The sequence below is a fragment of the Callionymus lyra genome, chromosome 19, assembly GCF_982586985.1.
Source record: "Callionymus lyra chromosome 19, fCalLyr1.hap1.1, whole genome shotgun sequence".
NCBI classification, from domain to species: Eukaryota; Metazoa; Chordata; class Actinopteri; order Syngnathiformes; family Callionymidae; genus Callionymus; species Callionymus lyra.
The window spans coordinates 17420239-17442993 of NC_141836.1; the positions used below are offsets into that span (position 1 = coordinate 17420239).

Here is a 22755-nt window from a genome sequence, read left to right on the forward strand (position 1 = left end):
GCCGGACTGGGTCCTTGCAATATTAAGCTCCCCCTGCCTCAAGTGTAACCAGAACCAGCAATCCACACTTGAGCGTTATAGGGAACTCTGCAGTTCTATTTTAAATCATCTTAGTGGACTCATAGACAGACCCAGGCGGAACACAAACAGAACAGTGTGTGTCCGTTGCATAAGGTTCTACATCGATGCTGGTGGATCAGATTCAAGTCACCACGCTGTGACGGAGGCGAGGATAGGTTGTGCTAAATCATTTGACTTAATATTTAATTATTGGAATATATACTTCAATATCATTTGTAAATTCCAGACTATAAAAGTAAATATCTGCGAGTACAAAATAAAGATACAGTACGTGAACACAAGGATCCCTGGAGTCACACGCATAATTAAAAATCTGTTTAAATATAACTGTTTTAAAAAAGATTGTTGCATCATCATTTTGACCAATAACAGGTGTTTTAAAAAGGTCAAAACTAAAGAATAATTGATAGAAATCTGATAAAAGAACCTTATATGAATCTTTACACAACAAACAAACATGTGGAATAGTTACTGGAGTCTAGATATTCAAAGGAATTCGAGGAATCACGTCAATTTATAATTTGGATAAATAAATATTTTAACCCTTGTGTTGGTCAAGGTGAACACAAGGGATACCTCAAACACATTCGTTTTCCGGCCTTCGGGTCACCTTGCCCCTGAGATAACACAAGGGTTACACTAAACTTAAATCCTATAAGAAAATATATCAAATGATTTCAGTTTGCTTTAATGTATGAGTTTCGTTCATAGTATGTACCTGACAAATTTAATTTATAATAATAATAATAATAATAATAATAATAATAATAATAATAATAATAATAATGAACACTGCCAATAAATGTTTCTGATTGTGTAATATCTTATCTTTTTTCTATAATTAAAATAATATTTTATAACTATCCTTTTGTATTTATTTTATTCTAAAAAAAAAAGGTTTTGCAGTTTAATAAATGCTTAGGTTCTGAGTGTCCAGCTGTCGAATTGAATATATATTACTACTAATAATATAATAATAATAATAATAATAATAATAATAATCGTAAAATATCTAATCTACACTCTACACAATGACATTTTAAAACTTTTTTAAATAATTAAAATGACTTCTTTTTTTAAATTAATTTTAATTATATCCTAAAACTTGCTTGTGAAAGTTTTATCCAAAAACAAACAGGATGTATTTTTCATTCTTGGTATGTAATAATTGTATACATTAAAGAACACTCTAGACTCCAGAATTCTGTGCTAGAACTTCTTTAAAGGCAAAACTCCTTTAGAGTTTAGAGAGAGAAATATAATATAATATAATAAAATATAATTTAAAGCGCCAAGATCAAAGGACTTCAAAGGACCTAAAAGAGGGACTTTGAAGTGACTTTGAAATGACAATTCTGTATCCAACAAAACGGTCTTTTTCGAGTGCATGAGTGCATTTATCTTATTCAACGTGTGGCTCACCTTTGGAGAAGATATCTCAGCACAAGTCTTCGTGGAATTCGGTGAGTAAAAAACGAGTTGCTACTAGCTTAAGTCAGTTAGCATTATGGAGTTCTTAGCGAGGAGAACAAATGATAAAAGCGATGAAACATTTTGCAGCAAGCTGTTTAAGAAGAATAACACTAATATTACCGGTAACTAGTAATGGTTTGTAAGAGGAAACGTGGTGTAATGTTAAAAAGCGGTGAAAGTGAACAGGCGGTGCTAGAAGGTGGCTAACTGTACTAAGCTAGCTAGCCTAAAAAAAAAAACCGTCGATTAGATTAAACTTTATTGATACCTTTGGAGATCTCCTTCGGGAAATTGTTGAATTTAATTATAAGATCTAAAAGAAATATACGATTATTATTTGATACATTTATGATCTAATAGATGTATTTTACTTACGAAGTCAATGTATTATCCATTAAAAAAAACTAGCCGTTTGAATTATATCTTACGTTTAAAAAATATATTGAAAGATTACTATATATTTTGTTTTATACTTGTTCTTTTTATTGCCTTTTTTTTATTGTATTTTATTTTTATACCAAAACGCACATCCTAATGAGCCATCCATCCATCCTGAGGCTGTGAAGTTGGAGAGCAGTGTATTTTTAGGTGAAGCGATCCTAAATGTCAAAGATCCACCAGAAGGGCAGCCATTAAAATAGCTCTGGTTATACAGAATTATTATTTGAAACATGATGAAGACTAGAAAAAAAAAGATGCTCCGGGGCGATAATGCAACAATCTGGAAAGATGACACATTCATCTGCAGGTTTGAGGGGTTCGAGATGGTGACTTGTGAAATGTCTCTGAATCCCTCGTGACAGGTTGTCTTTTGTTTCTTCACAGGTGGTCCAGAGCTTTGCTGCACAAGGTTAGACGTGAGGTCCTGTGCTTGGTCTCGTGGAATATTTAACACGGAAGGAACATGGCAAGAGCTCGCAGGTGACACATTCTCCACGTGCTAAATCATTGAAGAGGGTTTTTTTTCTGAAGTGTTCCATGTTCATGGTCTGCAGATGGTGGCGACAGATTATCTCCTGCTGGACTCGTGGAGGTCGCGTAGACTCAAATTACCCAGATCATCATCAGGACTGCCAGACTCCACATCAACCCAACAGGTGCGCTGGGTCTGCAGGGTTGAGCCTCTCTGACCATTTCACAACATTGCTTTATATTGTTTGTGTTCTGAATATCATCAAGGAAATTAAATAAAATGTCCTTTTTTAAATAATAAATAAAAATGAGTGGCTTGTAACAAGCATTTAGCTTAGGGATCTGTTTGTAGAAGAGGGTGGGATCAAAACTGTCCGGAGGGATTTGATGCCTTCTCGGAATCTTAATTGCTCTAATTGTTTTTTCCTCCAAAAGTGAAGCCTCGGTTGAAGAACCCACAGATTCGGAACAAGCCAAGAGTGAGACACTGAGGTAAGCAGCAGTTATGACCTACAGTTATGACCTGGATTTACTAAGATTGACTGATTTCCTGGCAGAACGGAGGTGAAGGTGTTCGTGCAAGGTTTTCCTCGTGTGGTGTGTGGACTGACTGAGGAGACCACATGTCAAGATGTGGTCACGGATCTGGCTAAAGATTTGGGTGAGTCCCTGGTCTTAATAAACGTCAGGAAACTGTGGTTCTCAAACCGATTTCTTTCCCAACAGGCCAGGACGGACGCTACATACTACAAGAGAGATTCAAAGACGTTGAAAGGTGCATGCTACCCACTGAATGCATCGTGGAGACTCTGAGGAAGTACGGAGAGCAGGCAAAAGAGGTCCGGCTGACTTTGGTACACGTTGGACCCTGCGTCGGGGATGAGATGAGCAGAGCGAATGTAGGCCGACATCAACCGTGTCCACCATTGAGACGGAAAGAAGCCGGTGCGAGGATAAGACTAGGCATCAGCTCCCTCAGTTTCCATCGGCGCAGCTTGCTACCTCTGACCGACTCCAAACAAGAATCGTCACAAGAGCTAAAGAAGCCGAAGAGAAAGTCTCTTACGTTCATGGAGGAGGCCCGACTGGAGAGTATGGGGAAGACCAGGGTTTACAGCACGGTCCCTGAAAAGCAAAGTAAGAGAGGCGAGAGAAAGAACAGAAGCTTTGAAGGAATCTTCCTAGAAGGTGACCAAGATAACAGCGAACAAGTCAGAGGTCAGAGAAATTCAGAGTCTGACCTGGATCAACAAACATCTTGCTTCATGGGTAGTCAAGCAAAGATTAGAGACGAGGAAGAACTCCAGAAGCCAGTTCATGATTTAGAACGTTCCAGCAGTGAAGAGAAGCTTGACCACCTCAGGGATACCATCGTGAAACAGCTGGGTCATTTGCAAGGCCTAAGGCTTCAAATGTCAAAAAATGACCTGGAAATTGCTCAGTGTGATTGCAGGTCACTAGAAGAGTACAAACAACAAATGAACAGCCTCAGAAGCTCCAGCGTTCAAGAGGAGCAGTCGGTCTCCTCAGAAGAGGCTCGTTCTCCAGATAATCCACACAGATCTGATCTACGTCTGGATGTAAATATCCACAGGAAGTTGCCGCCCAGGGAGACAGTGACCCCTTCTGCTGCCGTCCCTCCCCGTCAGATAAGAGAGCGACGGCGCACCAGTCCCAGCCAGCTCAGGGATACCATCGTGAAACAGCTGGTTCATTTGCAAGGCCTAAGGCTTCAAATGGCAAAAAATGACCTGGAAATTGCTCAGTTTGAGGCAAGACGAGCGGCAAGAAGATCTGAAGAGGACAATCAGCAGATGATAGAAGAGCTGGAACAGCTGAAGTTCCGGGAGAATGAGTTAAAGACAGAAGTATGTCTTGAGGGAGATTTGCAGAATCAATTCCTCGAGATAAAATCAAAAGCAGGTGATTGCAAGTCAGAACTAGAAGAGTACAAAAAACGAATTAACAGCCTCAGAAGCTCCAGCGTTCAAGAGGAGGAGTCGGTCTCCTCAGAAGAGGCTCGTTCTCCAGATAATCCACACAAATCTGATCTACGTCTGGATGTAAATATCCACAGGAAGTTGCCGCCCAGGGAGACAGTGACCCCTTCTGCTGCCGTCCCTCCCAGTCAGATAATAAAGCAACAGCCAACCAGTCCCAGCCAGCTTAGGGAGTGGTGGGAACGCTGGGCTGAGGCTCAAAGCCCCAAAATACGTCTTTCAGGAGCAAGGTCCTGATTAGAGATGTGTAGCAAATGTCTTCTTGTTCCCAAGGTCCTGATTAGAGATGTGTAGCAAATGTCTACTTGTTCCCAAGGTCCTGATTAGAGATGTGTAGCAAATGTCTTCTTGTTCCTCTTGTATATAGTTCAAATGTGGTTACAGTGAGTTACAGCACTAAAAATAAAGTTGTTTGGCTTCTTCTCAGTGCTGTTGGTCAGTTTATTTTTAGGTCAGAGCTTTAAGGGGCTCCCTTAACACTTGTCATGAGTGATACATTCGTTTTATACCCATTATATTATGTTCATTAGTTAATTTTTATTATTGTTTATTTTCTTGAATGTCTCAATTAATGTCCTTTCAACTTCACGATTTAATTAATGCTGTATGTCTTGAATACATGCATATATGACAAAAGAACTTGAACTTATAGTTCATCAGCTTGCTTTTGGGAAAGAAAACATCGTCATTGAAAAATATTTCATCACAGCTCTGATTACTTAACTTGTCCGACATGTTTAAGATTTTCTAAATTAATTAATTACATCTGATCAAGGAAGCAACAAAAAAAAACAACTGTAATTTTCATAAAACTTTTAATTCAATCTTTTCATCCATGACCAATAACGAAAGTACATCAGAACCTTTTTAATGTAGTTCAACGGAAACCGGGTAAACTTGCAAGTTGAAAGCGGTTCTCCCTGACAGAGATAAACATCCAACATGCTAACGGAGCACAGTTGGTATTGACGCTTTTAAAAATCAAACTTGTACCATTTTTACCAATTAGCCCATCGGTGTTAATTTTGTCCTATTTGAAATCTGAGCTTTTTATAAGGAAAAAACGCACACAAACATACAGTATATTTCAACCCACAGGTTCGGGATGCATCATCAAGTCTACTAGAAAACAAAGCCACCCTTAGATTGTAGAATATTTTGGTGGTGGGCTAGTAATCAAGGATATATCCTTTTTATTTTTTTTAATCATCATTCTGTTTGCATCCACTTCCCAGATGACAGATATTCTAGGCACCAAAATCTTATTCCCATTATTTCAAATCAAAAAATGTGCAAGAAAAAAAAAAAAAAAAAAAAAGTATAAAAGAACGGCAGATACACGTTGCTTAAGGAATTCTGCACCTGGGAAAATTGCTAAGGTGAAGCTTGCAGATCCCGAAAAGGTACCCAGAAGGCTCCAATGTGTAAATACCATTAAATAGTTTTACACCCACATACATCATACACCCCCAAAATCATGCTCTCAACTAAGCTCTTCAGTAAAGCATTTAAAACTGCTCAAAAAAAGCGAGCAGAAGAATCCTCAGTTCAAGCTTGCACGGATGAGAAATATGATCCTCCTTATGGAGGGAACATTGCTTTATGCGTTTTAGAGGAAAAGCATACAAAAGCAGAAAACTAACTTGACAGTTTCTATGGGCAAAAAGCAGAAACAAAGATGAAGCGGGAGGGAAAAGACATGCCGACGTCCACATACACACTCCAGCAAACCAGCTGACACATTACAGGTGCAGAATTCCAGATGGGAGAGGAAAAAAAAAAAAAGTAGTAGACAGATAAGCACACAATCTGATTTAGAGGGACGAGACCCTCAAGAACAAATATCCCCTCACACACACTTGAATCACTGGTAGGCTACATACACATACACACTCAGAGATCCCACATTTCCTGCAGCGTGGAACTCAAGTATATGGAAGGCAGGGAACTGTGGAAATGAGTTCCATCGCAGGGACACACACATGCCCGTTACTGTGTGATGGCCGATTTTTAATTTGCATGTACAAGCAAGTGATCAATTAATTTCCCTTTTCCTCTGCGGGTGTCAAACAGGACAGGAACCGACCATCACTTGACAGGGTGGACTCTGTATTGCTCAGTCGATGACGCCCGGCTGACGGGTTTTGCGCTCCAAACTGAAGCCCTGAAGAAGAAGGAATCAGACTGGATGAGCGTCTTCAGCGACATTTCCACACTCCGACATTCACCTTAGAACTGTCAGGCCCACGAGGTTGTCTCACTATGACCAGGCGAGGAGCGCTAGCATCGTCCAGAGTGATGCTCTTCAGTCTGTTCACCAGACGTTCAGGGCGAGGTGTCGCCACAGGTTTTGGCCCCTCGCTGAAGAGACAATAAATGTTAAGCAACACTCTTGAGAATGAAAAGCCTGACATTTCTCACCTGATTCTACGGACGTTGCAGGCACTACATTTTCCAATGCGTTGATTAAAGACTACCGAGAACTCCACCTCATCACCAGCCTGAAGCTCCAGGCCGTCCTGCACCTCCTTCACGTGGAAGAACAGCTTCTTGCCTTCACCGACTTCGTACGTTATGAAGCCAAACTGCCAACACAAAATGTTGTCAAAAATAACATAAATGCCACTGGTGATTACCTTCAGGCAACTTCTTACCTGATCTTTGACGCACTCCACTAAGGCTCTACGCTGAGGGACAACACTGCAAGCCATCTTCTGTCCTGTCTGAGGCACGGTGCACACTTGGAATTTTACCAGCTCCCCTTTCTGCAGACAGTCGGACTTGTTCGCCATTCCCATGATTCCGAAAGGATAAGTCTGGCCTTTAGATGCTGCCAAGCAGGAGAGGAAACCAGCTTTAGAGAGAACAATAGCTGCTGGAAGACATTTGAGGAGTTACCGTCACCTTCTTCGTTAACTTCAATGAGCCCTTGATATTCAGTCTGAGAAGGATCAACGCTGCGGATTGGACGGATGACTTTGCCCGTCATTACGGTCGCACTGATGTCATCACCAACTCCATTGGCTAAAATAACAGACGTCAGGGTAAGATTTACAAAGCCATTGGATGGATGTTTTATCAATCTCAATCTCACCAGCAGCCACTTTGGTAACTTTCTCTGCACTGACTTTATTGCCCTTCCCCTTAGACAAGGTGTACTCCACAGTGTCTCCTAGATCCAAATTATCCACATCGCCACACAACTCACTGAGAAGAAAGGAATCACAGGTCACAGTAGGATAGAAACAAGAAATATATCACCAACATTATACATGCACAGAAGGGAGCACGCACCTGTAGTGAAAGAAAATCTCTTGATCATGATTTGCGGTCTCAATGAAGCCAAAGTTGTCCTTCAGCGTGGCGACAAACCCGTGCAGTCTCCTAGAGATGGACGAGTTTCGGTTCAGGACCCGGATGGATACGGCACTTTGCAGACCGGTTCTTTTCACTTCGTTGATGCAGAACTCCACCTGGTCGTCAGATGAGAATTGGTGCCACATTTAACATCACGTTTGTTGTCGTGTGTATTTTAAGGTTTTCTACCTTGTCTCCGGCCTGTGGGCTATAACTTCCCTCCAGGTCTTTAACATGATACGGCACAGTGAGCTTCACACCACAGTCTTCATATGCAATCACTCCATCTTCAGCTTCCTGAGAGAAAAAAAAAACAAAAACATGATTACCATTTGGACTGCTTTGGACAATGTATACAAGGACTCAATCTAAATAGAATATTTGTTTGTGTTTTTAGTAAAGCAAAGTTAGAGACGCCCCAACAATCTATAAAGCAGTGGATGGTATTAAGAAGGATGCTTTTGTACAATACATGAGAAAGAGGGTGGGAGTCAGTAAGTAGTTCAGTTAGGTACAGTTTCATTTGAATCTTGCGTACTTCACGTACTAAAATTAAAACAAACAACAATCAAGTTACTTAATCACAAAAAATAATTTGTAGTGTTTACAACACTAAAAAAAAAAAGTTTCTGATTCTCAATATGCATTTAAATAAATATGGTTTCTGGCTCCCCCTAGTGTCAAAACAGCACGAACATCATTTACAAAACAAGATTAAACTTCTTGCACCAGTTTCTCGTTTTATATTCCTGGAAAGTTGAAAAAGTCTCCCAGTTGAGATTTAGATTGTGTCATCTTGCACTTTCTTCTTACTTATTATTTTATCGTCTGTGTTGCTGTGTGCTGGAAAAACTATTTCCTGAAGGAGACCTCCAGAGGGATCAATAAAGTTTATCTATCCATCCATCTATGAGCACTTGATACGAAAAGTTTTAGAACAACTGATGTAAAGCAGTTGGTGGTCACATGGAAAAATATGGACAGGTGGTCCAGCCAAAGTTACGTAGAATACACGAGTCAAGATCTTCTGTAGTTTACTAGTAATAAAGAAAAAAGTTAATTACATATTGGAGTTTTAATAATTAAAAGATAAAAGTTATGTGGCCTACACACAATAAATGCCATTTCAGTTCACGTTTCAGTTCCTAGTGCACATTTGTCCTCACACTTGTATTCATTCAAAACAGTATACCAGGACTCATTAAGGGTAGAATGGAGTGCGAATAAATGCCATGCTCTAAACTAGCATAGTCAGTGACATCATGACCCATGAAAGACTAACCTTTTCTACAACTTTGCCCTTTAAAATCGGTGAGCAAAGAAACCAGTTAGATGTGACTGCCAACAGAAATATGTAACCATTGATGGCTTCATGCATAACTCAGGCATACCTTGTAGTTTTTCTAACATTGGATGTACGTGCAGTAGACGGTCATTTTTAAAAAGGAAGAAAGAAGTTATAATGAAACTCATAAAGAAACTATAATAAAAACATAAAAAGAAGCTGGTGTGTTGGTTTGTAAATTGACTTGCCTTTTCTTTGCCCTTTGTGGGACTTGCATTTTTGGGGGTCGCTGGTATAGCCTCCTTCTCTATGACACCAAGGAAGCGTTGCTCAGACTGGGTATGGAAGGAAACAGTCCCCTTAGGTAGTTTTTTAATCCGCACTGCATGGTTTCTCTGAGCAGACAGCATATCCTGGTGGGAAATGGTTCAAAATTGGTTTTGATCACAATCATCTGGCATCTGTTCGTACAACACTAGGAGGAAGCTTACAGGCACAACAGTGAACTCCACTTCATCTGAGATGTGCAACTGGGTCTCCTCCAAGACTTCGCTAAAGTGAAAAAACATTCGCGCATCTCTATCCACACACTTGATGAATCCAAATCCATCACGGATTGCAGCAATCACACCCTGGAATGGTGTTAATAGACAAAGTTAGTCAGTCATAAATGTACACTTTAGCATAGTGTTCCTCTGATTAGATTTCTATATTTTCAGACAGCAGAAAGAAACGTGTCAGCAAACACAAAAACATGTAAGGTCCAACCACACTTTTAAAGCTAATGTATTGATGTACTGTAGGTCACAGAATGTCACCCTGTCATCTACAAGATATTGTTGATTAAATAATATCAATGCAGTTTGTGTGGCAAAACTAATTCGCCTAAATCTCACCATTTCACGAGTTTCCTTGGTGAAGTTGAAGGAATCTGGGAGGACGTCAATGTTTGTAGCCCTTTCAAGCTTGTCTCTGCGGTCAGTGGAAATGTTAAATTGTATATGATCCCCCTCCAGAAGGGTGACCTTTGACTTGGTGTCCTTTTCTCCAAATGGTAGCTCTTTGTCAGTGTGGCCGATGCGAGCGCTGATGCGACCCGGCAGAGGGTCATTCTGCAGGAAGAGGATTATGAGTGTCAGAGTGAACAAACTACTCTTCCATAATTGTTCTTCTTGTTCCAACCACAAGATGAACTGCAATAAAACCTGCCTGGTTTTTAGTGGGAACTTTGGGAATGACCTTGACCACCGTGCCTTCAAACTGCTCGATGCTTATATCTTCAAAAATCACGGTTCCTTGGGGAAGGAGTTTTACTTCCGTCGCTACTTCTTTACCCTAAATTAAAAAAAAAAAAAAAAAAAGAACATTAAAAAGTGCATATGAAGAGTAAAAGCAAAACTTCACACATACATTTCTATCCTTGATGGTGAACTCCACATCATCTCCTGCTTGCAGAGCTTCTAGGTCACCTTTAAACTCACTGTAGTGAAAAAATATCTCCTTCACCACATCAGCCCTTTCGATAAATCCAAACGCCTCCTGAAGGTACAACAGTTTAAGGTCAGGACATCACAAGTGAGAAAACATGACAACAGGCTTAATCAGTACATTTTATTGTTGTCACAGAAGGGATGATTGACAGTTACCTTTGTAGCACACACCACACCCTGGCACCTTGTCTGCTTTTTTTTCACGAGCTGAATATTGCGAGCGCTGACGGCACCAGTACTGAAACGATGACAAAGATATGAGCTAGAACATGATTTTAAAACACTACAATAATAGCATTAACTACAAGACATACTGCTTATTTGTGTCCATATAAAAACAGACTTTGTCTCCAGTCTCTAGGTGGATGTTTCCCTCTACATCATCAGCGGTGTAAGTCAGGTAAAACACCTCCTGCAGGAGAAAAGCAACTTTATTAGGGTTTTTTCACATGGTCTGTGTGGCACAACATGTGCATTGCAAAAACACAAAAGCTCATAGATGACATTTCATTTTCTGTTAAAAAAAAAAGAAAAAGGTGTAATTACCCCATTTCTTTCATAGCAAACACTGCCAGAGTAAATCTGGCCAGGAGCTGATTTTCCATCTAACTGCAAAGGAATTGATGAGACAACCTGAAAAACCATAGGAGAGCAGAGTTAGTGAACTGGTCTGTGACCATCAAAAAAGCCAAAGAATTAACAAAGTGACATGAACGAACAAGGAAGGTGGCAGATGAGCACCAGGGACATGAAACTACAGCAACAGATTAAGGGATAAATTTGACCATATGGACTTGCTTAATATTCAGCCTGAAAGAATTATTATTTTTTTTTTTTTATATTTAACAAAATTCTTACTAAGTATTTGCATACAGTCAAATTTACCATGTGCCCAAACACAAAGCAACATGCCTAATGACCATGAACAAGACAATACATTTGTTTGTTCATGCCATGTCTTTAATAATTCTGCATGGTTCTGCTGATAGGGGGGGGTGGAGGCATTAAGTGAATGGTATACTTGGATAAGCTGCATGAAAGCTCCATACAAACGTTGACAGACAAGGACAAAACCAAAGTAAAATCGTGTTCCTTAACTGGATGAATATAACCATGCAGCACAGTAAAGGGATAGGCGTGCAGGTCTGGCCCCACCTGGCCCGAGATGCGCTCCTCTGGCAGCAGCTCTGGCTTTATCTTAAGCAGCTTCACTGCTATGGGCTTGCCAGTGCGCCTGTCAGAGGACACTTCAAACTCAACATCATCTGAGGAGACAGAGGAAAAAGAAACATTAAGATATATAGCTGAAAAGTGCAGACTAAAAGCTTTTTCTGAATCGTCTGAACCATCATGTTATCTTGAAGAGTATCGCTCGTTTTATTTAAGATTATATCGAAACATTTAATCATAACATTTAGCAAGGAGTAGTCGTCATCATTTATTGCATTTCTTTTCACAGGAGTTTCTCTACTAGACTTAAAGCAGTAATTTCAAAAAATGTATTTTATTAAAGACTGCCCAATATGATGGACATGTACGCTAATGGACAAACAATATTTGTTACTTGAAAAAATAAATGAAAACATTCAAATTGATTATTAATACACACATTAATCTTAAGGTTTAAAGACATGAAAATTCTTCGAATCAATTGTTCTGGATTCCTCATAGTTAGTATTCAACATTACCTGGTTGGCATCACAACATTGCAGCACTTTCAATTACCCGACAAGCTTGAAGATTTGTTTCAGAAATGTGCGATTCTACAACAAATAGACAGTTGTTCTTAAATTAAATCTATAAAAAATGTTGATGACACTCAATACAAAATCAGGTCACTAGTGAAAGTGTTGTGTAGATCACATTAGTTTAAAATGTATCCATTACCATGTTTTGAATAATCCTAGACGGCTGCTGAATATAAGCAATGTTATTCGCTAATGAAAAAATATTAAGTTTTCTCACCTCCAATTTTAAGCTCCTGTAGGTTGCCATTATATTGGGAGCAGTGGAAGAAGAGACGGGCCTGTCGTTCAGAGCACTGGATGAACCCATAAGAAGTCAAAAGCTTCTCCACCACACCAGTCTCTCGAATACCAGGCCCACTGCCATTGGCGAATGCTGTATGACCATTATTATGGAGCATTCCTGGGTCGAAACTCATCTGGAGAAGAGGGGAAAAGTCACTTATCAAATTTGGAGTAATAGTTTGTGCACAAAAACAGGGATGCAGAGTTAAGTGACCAACAACAAAAACATGCAGTACAGTGCACTTTTTTTTAATCAAGTGTTGGAAAATCCTCACAAAAACACACAAAACCATGTAAGTCCACATGTTTGGAACATGCACAACTACTTAAAAATTGGTCACAAAGAATGACAGGAAGTTACCACGTATACAAAAAAGTAACTGCTTATTAAACCACACGTTTATAAAAACCATGCGGTTACAACAGCCCAGAACCGCTCAGTGTTAACTCAGGCCAGCAACAAACAATTCCCCTTACTGATCTCTGGTACAAGGGGGTCCGCTTGTACTTTTTACTCGCTGGATGGGGGTGACATGAGACAGAGGAGGACCGCGGGATTTGCATGGGAGCAGTGGAAGTGGAGCGGGCCACAGGGGGTTCGGAGGAGCCCCTTTCCATTTCGGATATAGGGGCTACTGCTCGAGTAAGCTGTTGGGAGGATGTATGAGTAACAACTCTTAAGATCTGGCTTTCAACAATGACCACCTGGCTGTTTAACAACACAACACCTGGAGACCGCATTAAATCAAAATATAATCCTCTCCCAGCATAGACGGTTTGATAACAAATGGTGGCCCTATAGTGATGCGATTCTTTCTGCAGAGAATGTTTGTGATCACGTCACACCAGACAAGACTGGATGCTTGCCTTTTGTACACCTTTTATTGACACTTCATGGCAGGCAAGCAATTATCAAAATGTAACGAAAGACGTCAACACGCGGGTAGATCCATATACTACAATGAATGTAGAAACATCCCTGTCAGGAATCCTAAAGTCCTGGCTTGAAAACAAAACAAAAAAAAGAACAGTTTGTGATGGGAAATGGGTTATGATTGAGGGCTTCCCAGAGCAGCCTCCTCTTTTGGGACATGTGATGCGGTCAAAAACCACAGAAAACCTATTGTCCCAAAAATTACATTAATTTTACTTGCCCCCTCCCATCGAGGGATACTGAAGCAGAGGCTAGTCCCGGGAGCCCAGAGGGAATGACAGGTTAGGCTTTGTTTACTAAAGAAATGCAGGGAAAGATGGGTGGATGAGTTTCTGATGGGGTTGGTGGTGGGGCACTTAAAAAAATATTCGGTAAGGTAGAACTTACGGATCGAGCGTACGGTGACAGGCTGAGTCCGACTGGGGAGGTGCTGCTCAGGTCAGCGCTAACAAATGCGGAGGGTGGCGACGCCGGCAAGGTAAACTCAACAAAGCCTTTCCAGGGGCTGCCCATATTTTCCCATAAACTTGAGAACAACGTGCTGATATTTTTGCTTGATTGTAAAGAACTAGTTTTTTTTTCTCCTAATGCAACCACTCAAACACCTCTGGATGTCTGCAGGGGTGAAGAGAGGAACATAATGGGTAAGGCAAAAGAGACCAGCCAGAGTGACTGATGTCACAAAAAAGAAAATGTTGAAACCAACAAGTAAAAGGTGAAATAATGGACTTAACAGAAAGCAAAAGGTTGGCATCAAACATTAACAAAAGTAAAAAAACAAAGAATTCTTTAAACAATAACCACAAACAGACGGGTGACAAGATCTGGGGTTATTTTAGGCTGAATCATGTGGATGCAGGGTTCAGCAAATGAATTGACCTGCGGTTCAACAACCAATCTTCTTGCCATCCTGAGCCAGTCAAGAAAGTAAAACGCTCAGGAAGGACAAGAATAAATAAATATAAAGTCCAAAAAAGGATAAAACAATACACCAAGAAGAGTCAAAATGGAAATCCATAAACAAAATAATGATTTAAAAGCAGTAGAGATAAGCGCTCTACTTCAACTGTGCATTTCATTCTGTAAACTTTGCCACAAAACGAAAAATGATATCACATTTTAACATTTATAAAAAAATAACTTTTCCCATACATCTTTTGAGGACGCTGGTTAATTCATTTCACAGCAGAAATTTTAAAATGACATATTGTCTTTTAGACCTTCTCCTTTTACAATCAAGCAGCTAAAATAAAATTATTTTATGGAGTACATTTCTCCAGTAATTACAGTAAACATGACTTTAATCTGAAGTCACTATTCGTGTTTGTTGAAAGAGGAAACAACCAGCTTTAAAATGAACCAAAGTTAACAACTTTGGGTGCAAATCAGGTAATTTTAGAATAGTCTAAATCATAGTATCTTGAAGAATATTACTTTTTTTAATTGTGGAGTCTCTTGCCAGGTATAATTAATGATTGGATCATTATTGAGTGAAATGTGAGAGTCACAAAAACAAATAAGGCAAAAAAGAATCTTGAATGATGTAGAATAAAAGGGTCTTGAAAAAAATAATTTAAAACCGAAAGGAAGGAAAAACAAAAATCACATAAATTCAATGGAAAAGAGATGAACTTTCAGAGAAGAAATTATTTGAGACCCACCTTTTATGTTGTCTTGAACTTCGCGGCGTCTGCAGTTCCTACAGATCTCTTCACACACACAGTTGAACGAACACACACGTGTTACAGATTTCTGGCACAAGTATCAGTTGCATAAAGCGGAAAAAAAAATTCAGGGGGAGAAATCTAATGGGAAAAAGCAAAGCAGATGCAATAACACTGCTTTAAAAAAATTGAATGAAAACAGTTAGAAAAGAGAATAAACATCAAGATGGGGGACTAGGTAGGGAGAAAAAAAAAAAACAACTAGACAGCAGCCCACTCCACACCCGGTGGTGAATCCGTGGTGTGGTAAGGATGAGGAGGGCTAGGAGCAGCGTTGGGACATGTGCTTTGTCAAAGCTGTTGAGTAGGCACAAACTTCTGGTTTCAGATCTGTTATTGGCTTCTATTATATGCTCGTGCACAGGAAATGTCGTCTTCTGTGAGTCTTCTTTGGTCGTCACAGGATTTGGTTACTTCTTTACGTTTAGACTTTGAAGTGATCCTTTTGCATTTCCTATGCGTCTTCAAATTTTGCAACTCTGCTTGATTTTGGATAGTTTCTCTTCAGTTTCTTTGTCGTGATCTGAACTTGAAGCAGTTGCGGATGGTAAAAAATTCAGTTCCGTGTCACTTCATACTGTGGAGGGGGAATAAAGCACATGGGAAAATTCTGGTCAGTAAGCAACAAAACAAACAAAATAAAAATAAAAGCACTTTAAAATACTGCGTTGAAGACTAATCGACCAAGCTTGTGCTAGAAAGAATTTCTTAAGCTCACCTAAAGAATTTATTTGAATGCTCCAGAGTATTCCCACTTTAGTCTATACAATAGTTTAACTGAGCACAACTAGGCAAGACCTTCACATAAACAAGTGTACAGGACTTCTGATAAGGTCATGATATTTATGGCATCATTTCTCATCAGCTTACTGGGATGATGAACAATTAGTTGGTTGTGAAATTCTGACACATCTGTGAATGCCAATTACAGGTATTAGACAAACTTTTTTTTTTATTCTGAATTCCATAGGTCAAATCCAAGTCTGTGTAGCACTTCAAATCACAGCTGACCTAAATACTTTGAAAACAAGTGGGGAGTGCCACACTGGGGACACATGATATGCAAGCTGCCATGGCCATGTTGCAATAACTTCCAATGCTTCCAAAGAATGACGTCAAAAAAAAAAAATCAAACATGGGTTGATATGTCTTTGACAGTAGAAATCAATATTATAAAAACAAAACAAAAACGGCTATAGGTCTCTTGAATTACACAAGTAACACTACTAAACGGTTAAGTGGGCTAAAGGTTACAAAGCAGAGGATACTATTGAAAAACACCCCTCCCGTCTTTGTTTAAACACGCTGGCCGCAGAAAAAAAATAAAAAGTTCAAACACAGATTCTACATATTAAGCGATTACATCGCACGTTTTTTGTACATAAACAACTCTTGAAAGATCAGACGATCGTTATTTTTCTTTAATATTTTTCTCAAGTAAGCTTCTGCTGACTGGAGCCCAAACAACAAGCTACTCGACTGGTGTCAGCATGTGACTCCAGCTGGTTCTGTGGCCTGACCCGACACGCTGGAGCACGTCAAGCCCGTGGAAGATCCACGCGACCCCTGCTAAGAAGCTCGCTTCAGGGCCAATATACGAGAGAGGAAAACGACCACGACAAGATGTCATAGTAGTAGTAGTACTAGAAAAAATATAAACATGACAACTCTTGGACTTAAATGTAGATATACAAGGTAGTAACACTACAAATATATAACTGAAGTTATTTAACAATTTCCTAGTGAGTAAAAGCGATTGCTGCCCGGACAGACCCCTTCAGACTGAGACACTTGAGAAACAAGCAAAAGGTTGACATAAACAAGAGTTAAACCCCAGACAGAGGAGCTGCCATCAGACATGTCTCTGCGGTCACCTAACGGTCCTGCTGCGGCTCCACTGTAAACGCTGACTACAGTAGTGACACGAGGACGGGACAACAAAGACGCCGACACACGCGCACACGCGATAATGTCACTTTTTTATTCCCAACCGCTCGTGTTTGGACTATACGCGTTTAAAGTTAACGTTGTGTCGCCATTACGGTCATATTTAGAGTTCCCCCGCGGTCTTTTGTTCACGCCGGTGACAGCGTTACCAAGGCCGTTCTCCGGGCTCGCTAGCTTAGCAGCCGTTAGCCGACAAGGCCCGGCGAGTTACCGTGACTAAGCAGCCGTTTTGACGCCGCGTTACAACGTCCGAGCGCCGCAGACGGACTTGACACACAAGCCTGTTGAGAATGTCGTGGAAAGGAAACGCTGGTTGAACTTATTTCAAGCAGAAACTCACCCCAACAGCTTTCAGCACTGTCACCAGCGCCGCTTGAAGCAGCACGGCACATTACGTTGTGAGGAAACCATCGCGATATTTGAGAACGAGAGCGAGACGACGACCCCTCGAGCGTTTGTGGGTGATATAAAGTATTTGTTGTGAAATCATTCATTTAGGAGAAGTAGGGTCAGTGGAAAGGGATGGGTCAGCAGTCACGAGTCAACGGACACACTTAACGTGTAAATAATGACATTGAAAAGTAAATTATTATGAGCGATTATAACAGAAGTGGTACAGCACGGAATTAAATGATTTTGTAATCTAAATATGACATTGATCATTATTATTGTGGTCCATTTACAGTTATTTTTAACTGAAAATTATTAATGAACTCATGCAGAGTGATTTTTATCCTTATTTGCAAGCTTAATGGGAGGGATTTTGAAATAATGATCTGGTTATCCATCTATCTCTCTTTGTATTTATCAATCAATTGCTGTTATTTTCGACAGTCATTTCGCAAACAGAGATAATCTGGACCTTGTAAAAATCCGAAATCATGGTGAATATTATTATGATGACGATTATTTTAATGAATCATTGTCAAAATCAATGCGAGATATACAGTAACTTGTACATTTAAACTTGTATCGCTAGTGTTGTGAATAACACAGGAATTGGGTGTGTTAAAACTAAAGAATATAAAAGTTAAATAATACGAATGGAATAAAAATAGATTCATAAAATACAAAACATAATATAAGTACATTTAAATAAATATACCTCCTTTTCCACTCAGTTTGTGTCCTCTTGATTAAGTCTGCATTATTGTAAAATAAACACCCAAACAGTCCTAACCATCTGAGTTGGTTGGAGATGCAGATGATTTTTTTATTCACCTCCTTTTATATAAACATTTTAAAGTGGGTCGATGTGGATGAAGAATGCACAAAAAAGCTGTGATCAAGTATAAATCATACTTATTGGGTCTATCTAGAACAGTGGTCCTCAACAACTGGGCACGAGACCGGGACCGGTCCACGAGGCATTTGATACCGAGTAGGAGATAAGAGGAGAAATTATTTATTTTCTGTTAGATCGATTATTATTGTCTGACATGTATTTTATTTTAGAGAAAAATACAGGATTTTCTCCATTGTGAAAATTATATTTATGCACTAAAAGGTTTTGGCAGGTCATGTTTTTATTTGTGTTATATTTGCCGTACCTGAAAATAAAGATTTAACATTAAATATATATAATATATTTATAATATTTAAACATTAAACTGGTCCACGTTGAGGTTGGTCTGGAAAAGCGCTCTATAAATACAAATTACTTTCTTACTTACCATATTTACTACAGTTTTTTTTCCATTTCATTTATTTCCACCAGATGGCGGTGAAGTGCAACCTGCATACATATTTACAGGACAGAAGAAGCCTGACTCAACCGACGTGACGTCATCGCTGTGCCTCACACGGAAACCAATTTGACAACAAATACAGCTTCTCCTCTACAATCTACTCCAGGCTATATTTTCAAACTACTTTCTTGTCTACGTCACATTTACGGAATTTAAAACCAATCCAGTCACTGTTGTGAAGGCACCGAGCGTGAAAACATTGACTGTTTAAACGAAGGTAAAACAGTTTGTTTACGAGCCAAACTTTACAGCTTCTAGTCGATGGCCTGCACTTTAGAGAAAGTTCTGGGCGATGCTCGAACCCTTCTAGAGAGGCTGAAGGAGCACGACACCGCCGCCGAGGGGCTGATCGAGCAGTCCGGGGCCCTGAGCCAGAGAGTCCACGGGATGAGGGAGGTGGGCAATGCCCTCCCGGACAAGGTGCGTGTGACATACTTTTATGTAGAGAACAAGTAGGTATTCTTTGAAATAGAGTTTAACCTTTTGATCCAGACTGGTTTCTCCTTTCAGCACACAGAGGAGTTTTCAGAGATACACGAGTTGAGCAAGTACAAGCCCCATGTACTTCTGTCACAGGAAAACACTCAAATAAAAGACTTGCAGCAGGAGAATAAAGGTAAAAAATGTTAAAAAGTTGTTTGTTTTTTTGTGTATAATCCTCTTGTTCCTGCAGAGCTGTGGGTGTCTCTGGAAGAACACCAATATGCATTAGAGCTCATCATGGGGCGGTATCGGAAGCAAATGCTCCAACTTATGATGGCGAAGAAAGAGTTGGACACCAAGCCGGTCCTGAGTCTGCATGAAAACCATGCAAAGGTACTGTGACCCCTTTCCTGCATCAGAACGTTTGAGGAACTATTGTGTTAAACTAGATTATATCTTATCAGGAAATGCAAAACCAAGTGGAGCGGATTTGTGAAATGGGTCAGGTGATGAGAAGAGCCGTGCAGGTGGACGACCAGCGCTACTGCACAGTTCGAGAGCGCCTTGCCCAACTAGAGGTGTGGATTACAACGGCTGCTTGGTGGTCCTCCCTATAATCTATTCTTGTTTATTTATAGATTGAGAACAAGGAGCTGCGAGACCTCCTGACCATCAGCAAGAGCACTGTGAAAACAAACTCCGAGGAACCAGAAAAACCAGCAGCCCAAGATGAAATCATACAACTAGAGTCCAGTAATTGATCATTAAGTCCACAAGAAGCAGATTTTTAAGAAAAGAGATGGCGTGTTTTTTTGTAATTGCAATAATTTGTTGTCAACCCAAATCTGAATGGTAAGTGTAACCCTTGCTGTACGTCTGGTCAACAGTGTGCTCGTGGTGGATTGTATGTTAAGACAGTGGCAGCAAAAGAGTGTCATTTTTGGCCAAGGATTCAGTACCATGGACACAGTTTTCTACCTCTTCGGTGCCCCTTTGCACTCACTTGAACATGTAGATCCACTATCTTTCTTTGACAGTACTTGAAATCATGCACGTAGCCAACTTGTATTAGGTTTGTATTATGATGAAAAGTTGCATTGCCAAATCCATCTCGGTCTTTTCCCTACAGTTTCCTCCAGCAAGGGGTGTCTGAGAATCAAATGTATACGTCGTTTAAACTCGTATCTCAATGTTTATATTTGGTAGATCAAGACACCAGTACAACAGATTATTATCCAACGACCGTTTATGGAATCTTTGAGAAAGTTTTCAGTATGAAATATATTTTTCGTCTCAGGAATTCATCATCAATATGGGAAATGTGTGAATATTACATAAAAGTGTGCTCATGTTGTATCGAACATCTTTTTTTTCCCGTCGCCGATCATGTCATCCGACATTTGAAATAAAAAGAAAAGAGAATTGTTGAAGCACAATTTGTTACCACAAAGCGGCGCCATTGAGGTGCCATGAATAAGGTTCAGTTGTGGAAACTGGATTAAACTGTATTTTAATCGTTTCATATTCCATAAAGATATGATGTATGTACACATTACAGAATAAAAGAAATGAAAAAAATTACGTAAACGTAGCCAAACGGCGCATAGTATACACATGTTGTTTTTTTCAGGGAATTAATTTAATGTTTCAAAATATCAGTTTTGGTTGCCACTATCAATATACCTATATATATATTTTTTTTTAAAAGTACGATATAAATGTAGAGGCTGCACGCCGGCGCGAGCACTGAATTATTTCCTATTGTACCCGAATGCATCACCGTAGTTTGACACTTCTAGCTTCCTGCTAACCTTTAGCATGTCTGCGGAGGAGCTCGGAAAAAAGTGGGACAAATGCCTGGCTGACGGTGTCGTTAAAGTCGGTAAGAGCCATGTTATTTACTTGTAATGTCACGTTTGCTTTTACAAAATAGTGGGGGAAAAACGAGGGTTTCAGCCGCTGCCCAAGGCTGTCATTGACGGGTCTGTATGCTAAATAGCTAGCACTGGTGGCTTTCTAAGGGCAACCCAAGGAACATTAATACATGATCTTTGATGATGCTAATGTTGAATTAATATTTCATTCTCATGAATTTGGATGATTTAACATTTGATATTTGATCGTAGATTCAGCAGCAAGTGAAAGCAACACGGGTGTCAATTTGTTGGATTTAGAAGTTTAACTAACTAAATTAATAAGTTATTAGTTTACTTTGTTTAATTCATATTAGCCCCACAACTGAACAATGTGATAAACTGCTTAAAGAAATGTCATCTGAACTAGCCATTATGATCAGTTAACGTTTTTAGGGTAGTATCACAGTTTGTTTCAACCTTCAGACTTGGCAAAACTATGAATGTTATCCATCTGTAATATTTACATTTTGAATGGGGGTTAAATAATTGGTTGTCTGCTTTACAAATAAGTTTTACTTAAATAAATGTGTTCTGACAAATTTAACAAAAGACTAACATTAAAATAGTCTTCATTTATTGAGCTTTCCTGGACCTTCCGACAGTAAAGACTGAAAACTTATTTAGCTAAACTGTTGAAATTTTGATTTGGAAACAAATGGAATTAAAGTAACTGTAAAAACGGGTCTATTTTTTCAGGCGCTGGACTGGGAATTGGAATAGTATTTTCTGTCCTGTTCTTTAAACGTGAGTAGTTTAAATCAGAATTTAGTCAATATGTGAAAGCATGACACTTTTCTATCTTGTCCAACTTCAAGGGCGGACGTGGCCTGTCACTCTCAGCTCGGGTGCTGGACTTGGAATGGCATATGCTAACTGTCAGAATGACTTGAGGTCACATTATGTACTGCCCAAAGCTGCACAGGTTTGTTCAGTTGTACATGAAGACAAGATTAAAATGAACATGGTACTGATCAGACTCTTTTTGTTTTCCACCAGGAGGCTTAACTACAAGTCGCTTGATGTTCTGTCGGGGTTAGAATGTTGCCGGTGTTTGTCTCTGTGTAGAAAAGTCACTTCAGGACAATTTATTTAATAAAATGTTTAACACAACAAGAACCTTGTTCTCTTTATTGCACGATTAAAACGCAGGAAGGAGCTGAAAGAGAGTTCTACACACCATGACAATAACTGCTCTCCAGTACAGACCCTTCAGGTTTAATTGCGGCTCTCGCGTCAACAAAGGGAGTCAAGCATTTTTCTGTTGCGATGAACTGAGGGGTCATCCTTTTATCACTTAAGTTGAGTGGGTTTTTTTCATGAAAGGTGTTCAGACAGAAGGACATGGTGGCAGAAGTCTGTTCAAAATCTATATTTTTTAACACAGTATAGCTATATATACTATATTATATATAAATAAGCAAATAAGATGGTAGGA

General features: G+C 39.6%; 4 protein-coding genes across 11 annotated transcripts; 3 read left to right on the plus strand and 1 right to left on the minus strand.

The window, feature by feature from the left end:
• The first annotated feature begins 54 nt into the window (after window positions 1–54).
• On the plus strand, window positions 55–4888 carry LOC148059767 (uncharacterized). Of its 2 annotated transcripts, none has more exons than XM_087780869.1 (6): window positions 55–2302; window positions 2380–2475; window positions 2550–2651; window positions 2902–2958; window positions 3024–3127; window positions 3193–4888. In XM_087780869.1, the coding sequence occupies exons 2-6, from the start codon at window positions 2459–2461 to the stop codon at window positions 4701–4703; spliced, it is 1791 nt and encodes a 596-aa protein (XP_087636995.1). In that variant the 5' UTR covers window positions 55–2302; window positions 2380–2458; the 3' UTR covers window positions 4704–4888. The 2 variants fall into 2 exon arrangements, with proteins under 2 accessions (XP_087636995.1, XP_087636994.1); XM_087780868.1 differs by having other exon boundaries at window positions 55–1544.
• A 376-nt stretch (window positions 4889–5264) lies between these two features.
• On the minus strand, window positions 5265–17672 carry csde1 (cold shock domain containing E1, RNA-binding). Of its 7 annotated transcripts, none has more exons than XM_087780718.1 (22): window positions 17574–17672; window positions 15224–15863; window positions 13950–14177; window positions 13106–13276; window positions 12564–12762; window positions 11754–11863; window positions 11145–11231; window positions 10913–11010; window positions 10755–10836; window positions 10519–10647; window positions 10318–10443; window positions 10005–10220; window positions 9600–9740; window positions 9357–9521; window positions 8013–8120; window positions 7761–7939; window positions 7561–7673; window positions 7371–7490; window positions 7121–7296; window positions 6888–7051; window positions 6695–6827; window positions 5265–6630 (listed from the first exon to the last, which is right to left on the minus strand). In XM_087780718.1, exons 3-22 carry the CDS (start codon window positions 14073–14075, stop codon window positions 6583–6585), a joined length of 2691 nt encoding a protein of 896 aa, XP_087636844.1. In that variant the 5' UTR covers window positions 14076–14177; window positions 15224–15863; window positions 17574–17672; the 3' UTR covers window positions 5265–6582. The 7 variants fall into 7 exon arrangements, with proteins under 7 accessions (XP_087636844.1, XP_087636843.1, XP_087636842.1 ...); XM_087780717.1 differs by having other exon boundaries at window positions 8013–8116; window positions 9353–9521; XM_087780716.1 differs by having other exon boundaries at window positions 11697–11863.
• Window positions 17673–19002: 1330 nt separating this feature from the next.
• On the plus strand, window positions 19003–20826 carry sike1 (suppressor of IKBKE 1). The gene is made up of 5 exons (XM_087781366.1): window positions 19003–19401; window positions 19492–19597; window positions 19655–19797; window positions 19869–19982; window positions 20043–20826. The coding sequence occupies exons 1-5, from the start codon at window positions 19243–19245 to the stop codon at window positions 20163–20165; spliced, it is 645 nt and encodes a 214-aa protein (XP_087637492.1). The 5' UTR covers window positions 19003–19242; the 3' UTR covers window positions 20166–20826.
• Window positions 20827–21173: 347 nt separating this feature from the next.
• On the plus strand, window positions 21174–22436 carry micos10 (mitochondrial contact site and cristae organizing system subunit 10). Its single transcript, XM_087781655.1, has 4 exons — window positions 21174–21286; window positions 22017–22064; window positions 22136–22242; window positions 22317–22436. Exons 1-4 carry the CDS (start codon window positions 21223–21225, stop codon window positions 22323–22325), a joined length of 228 nt encoding a protein of 75 aa, XP_087637781.1. The 5' UTR covers window positions 21174–21222; the 3' UTR covers window positions 22326–22436.
• Window positions 22437–22755: the final 319 nt, after the last annotated feature.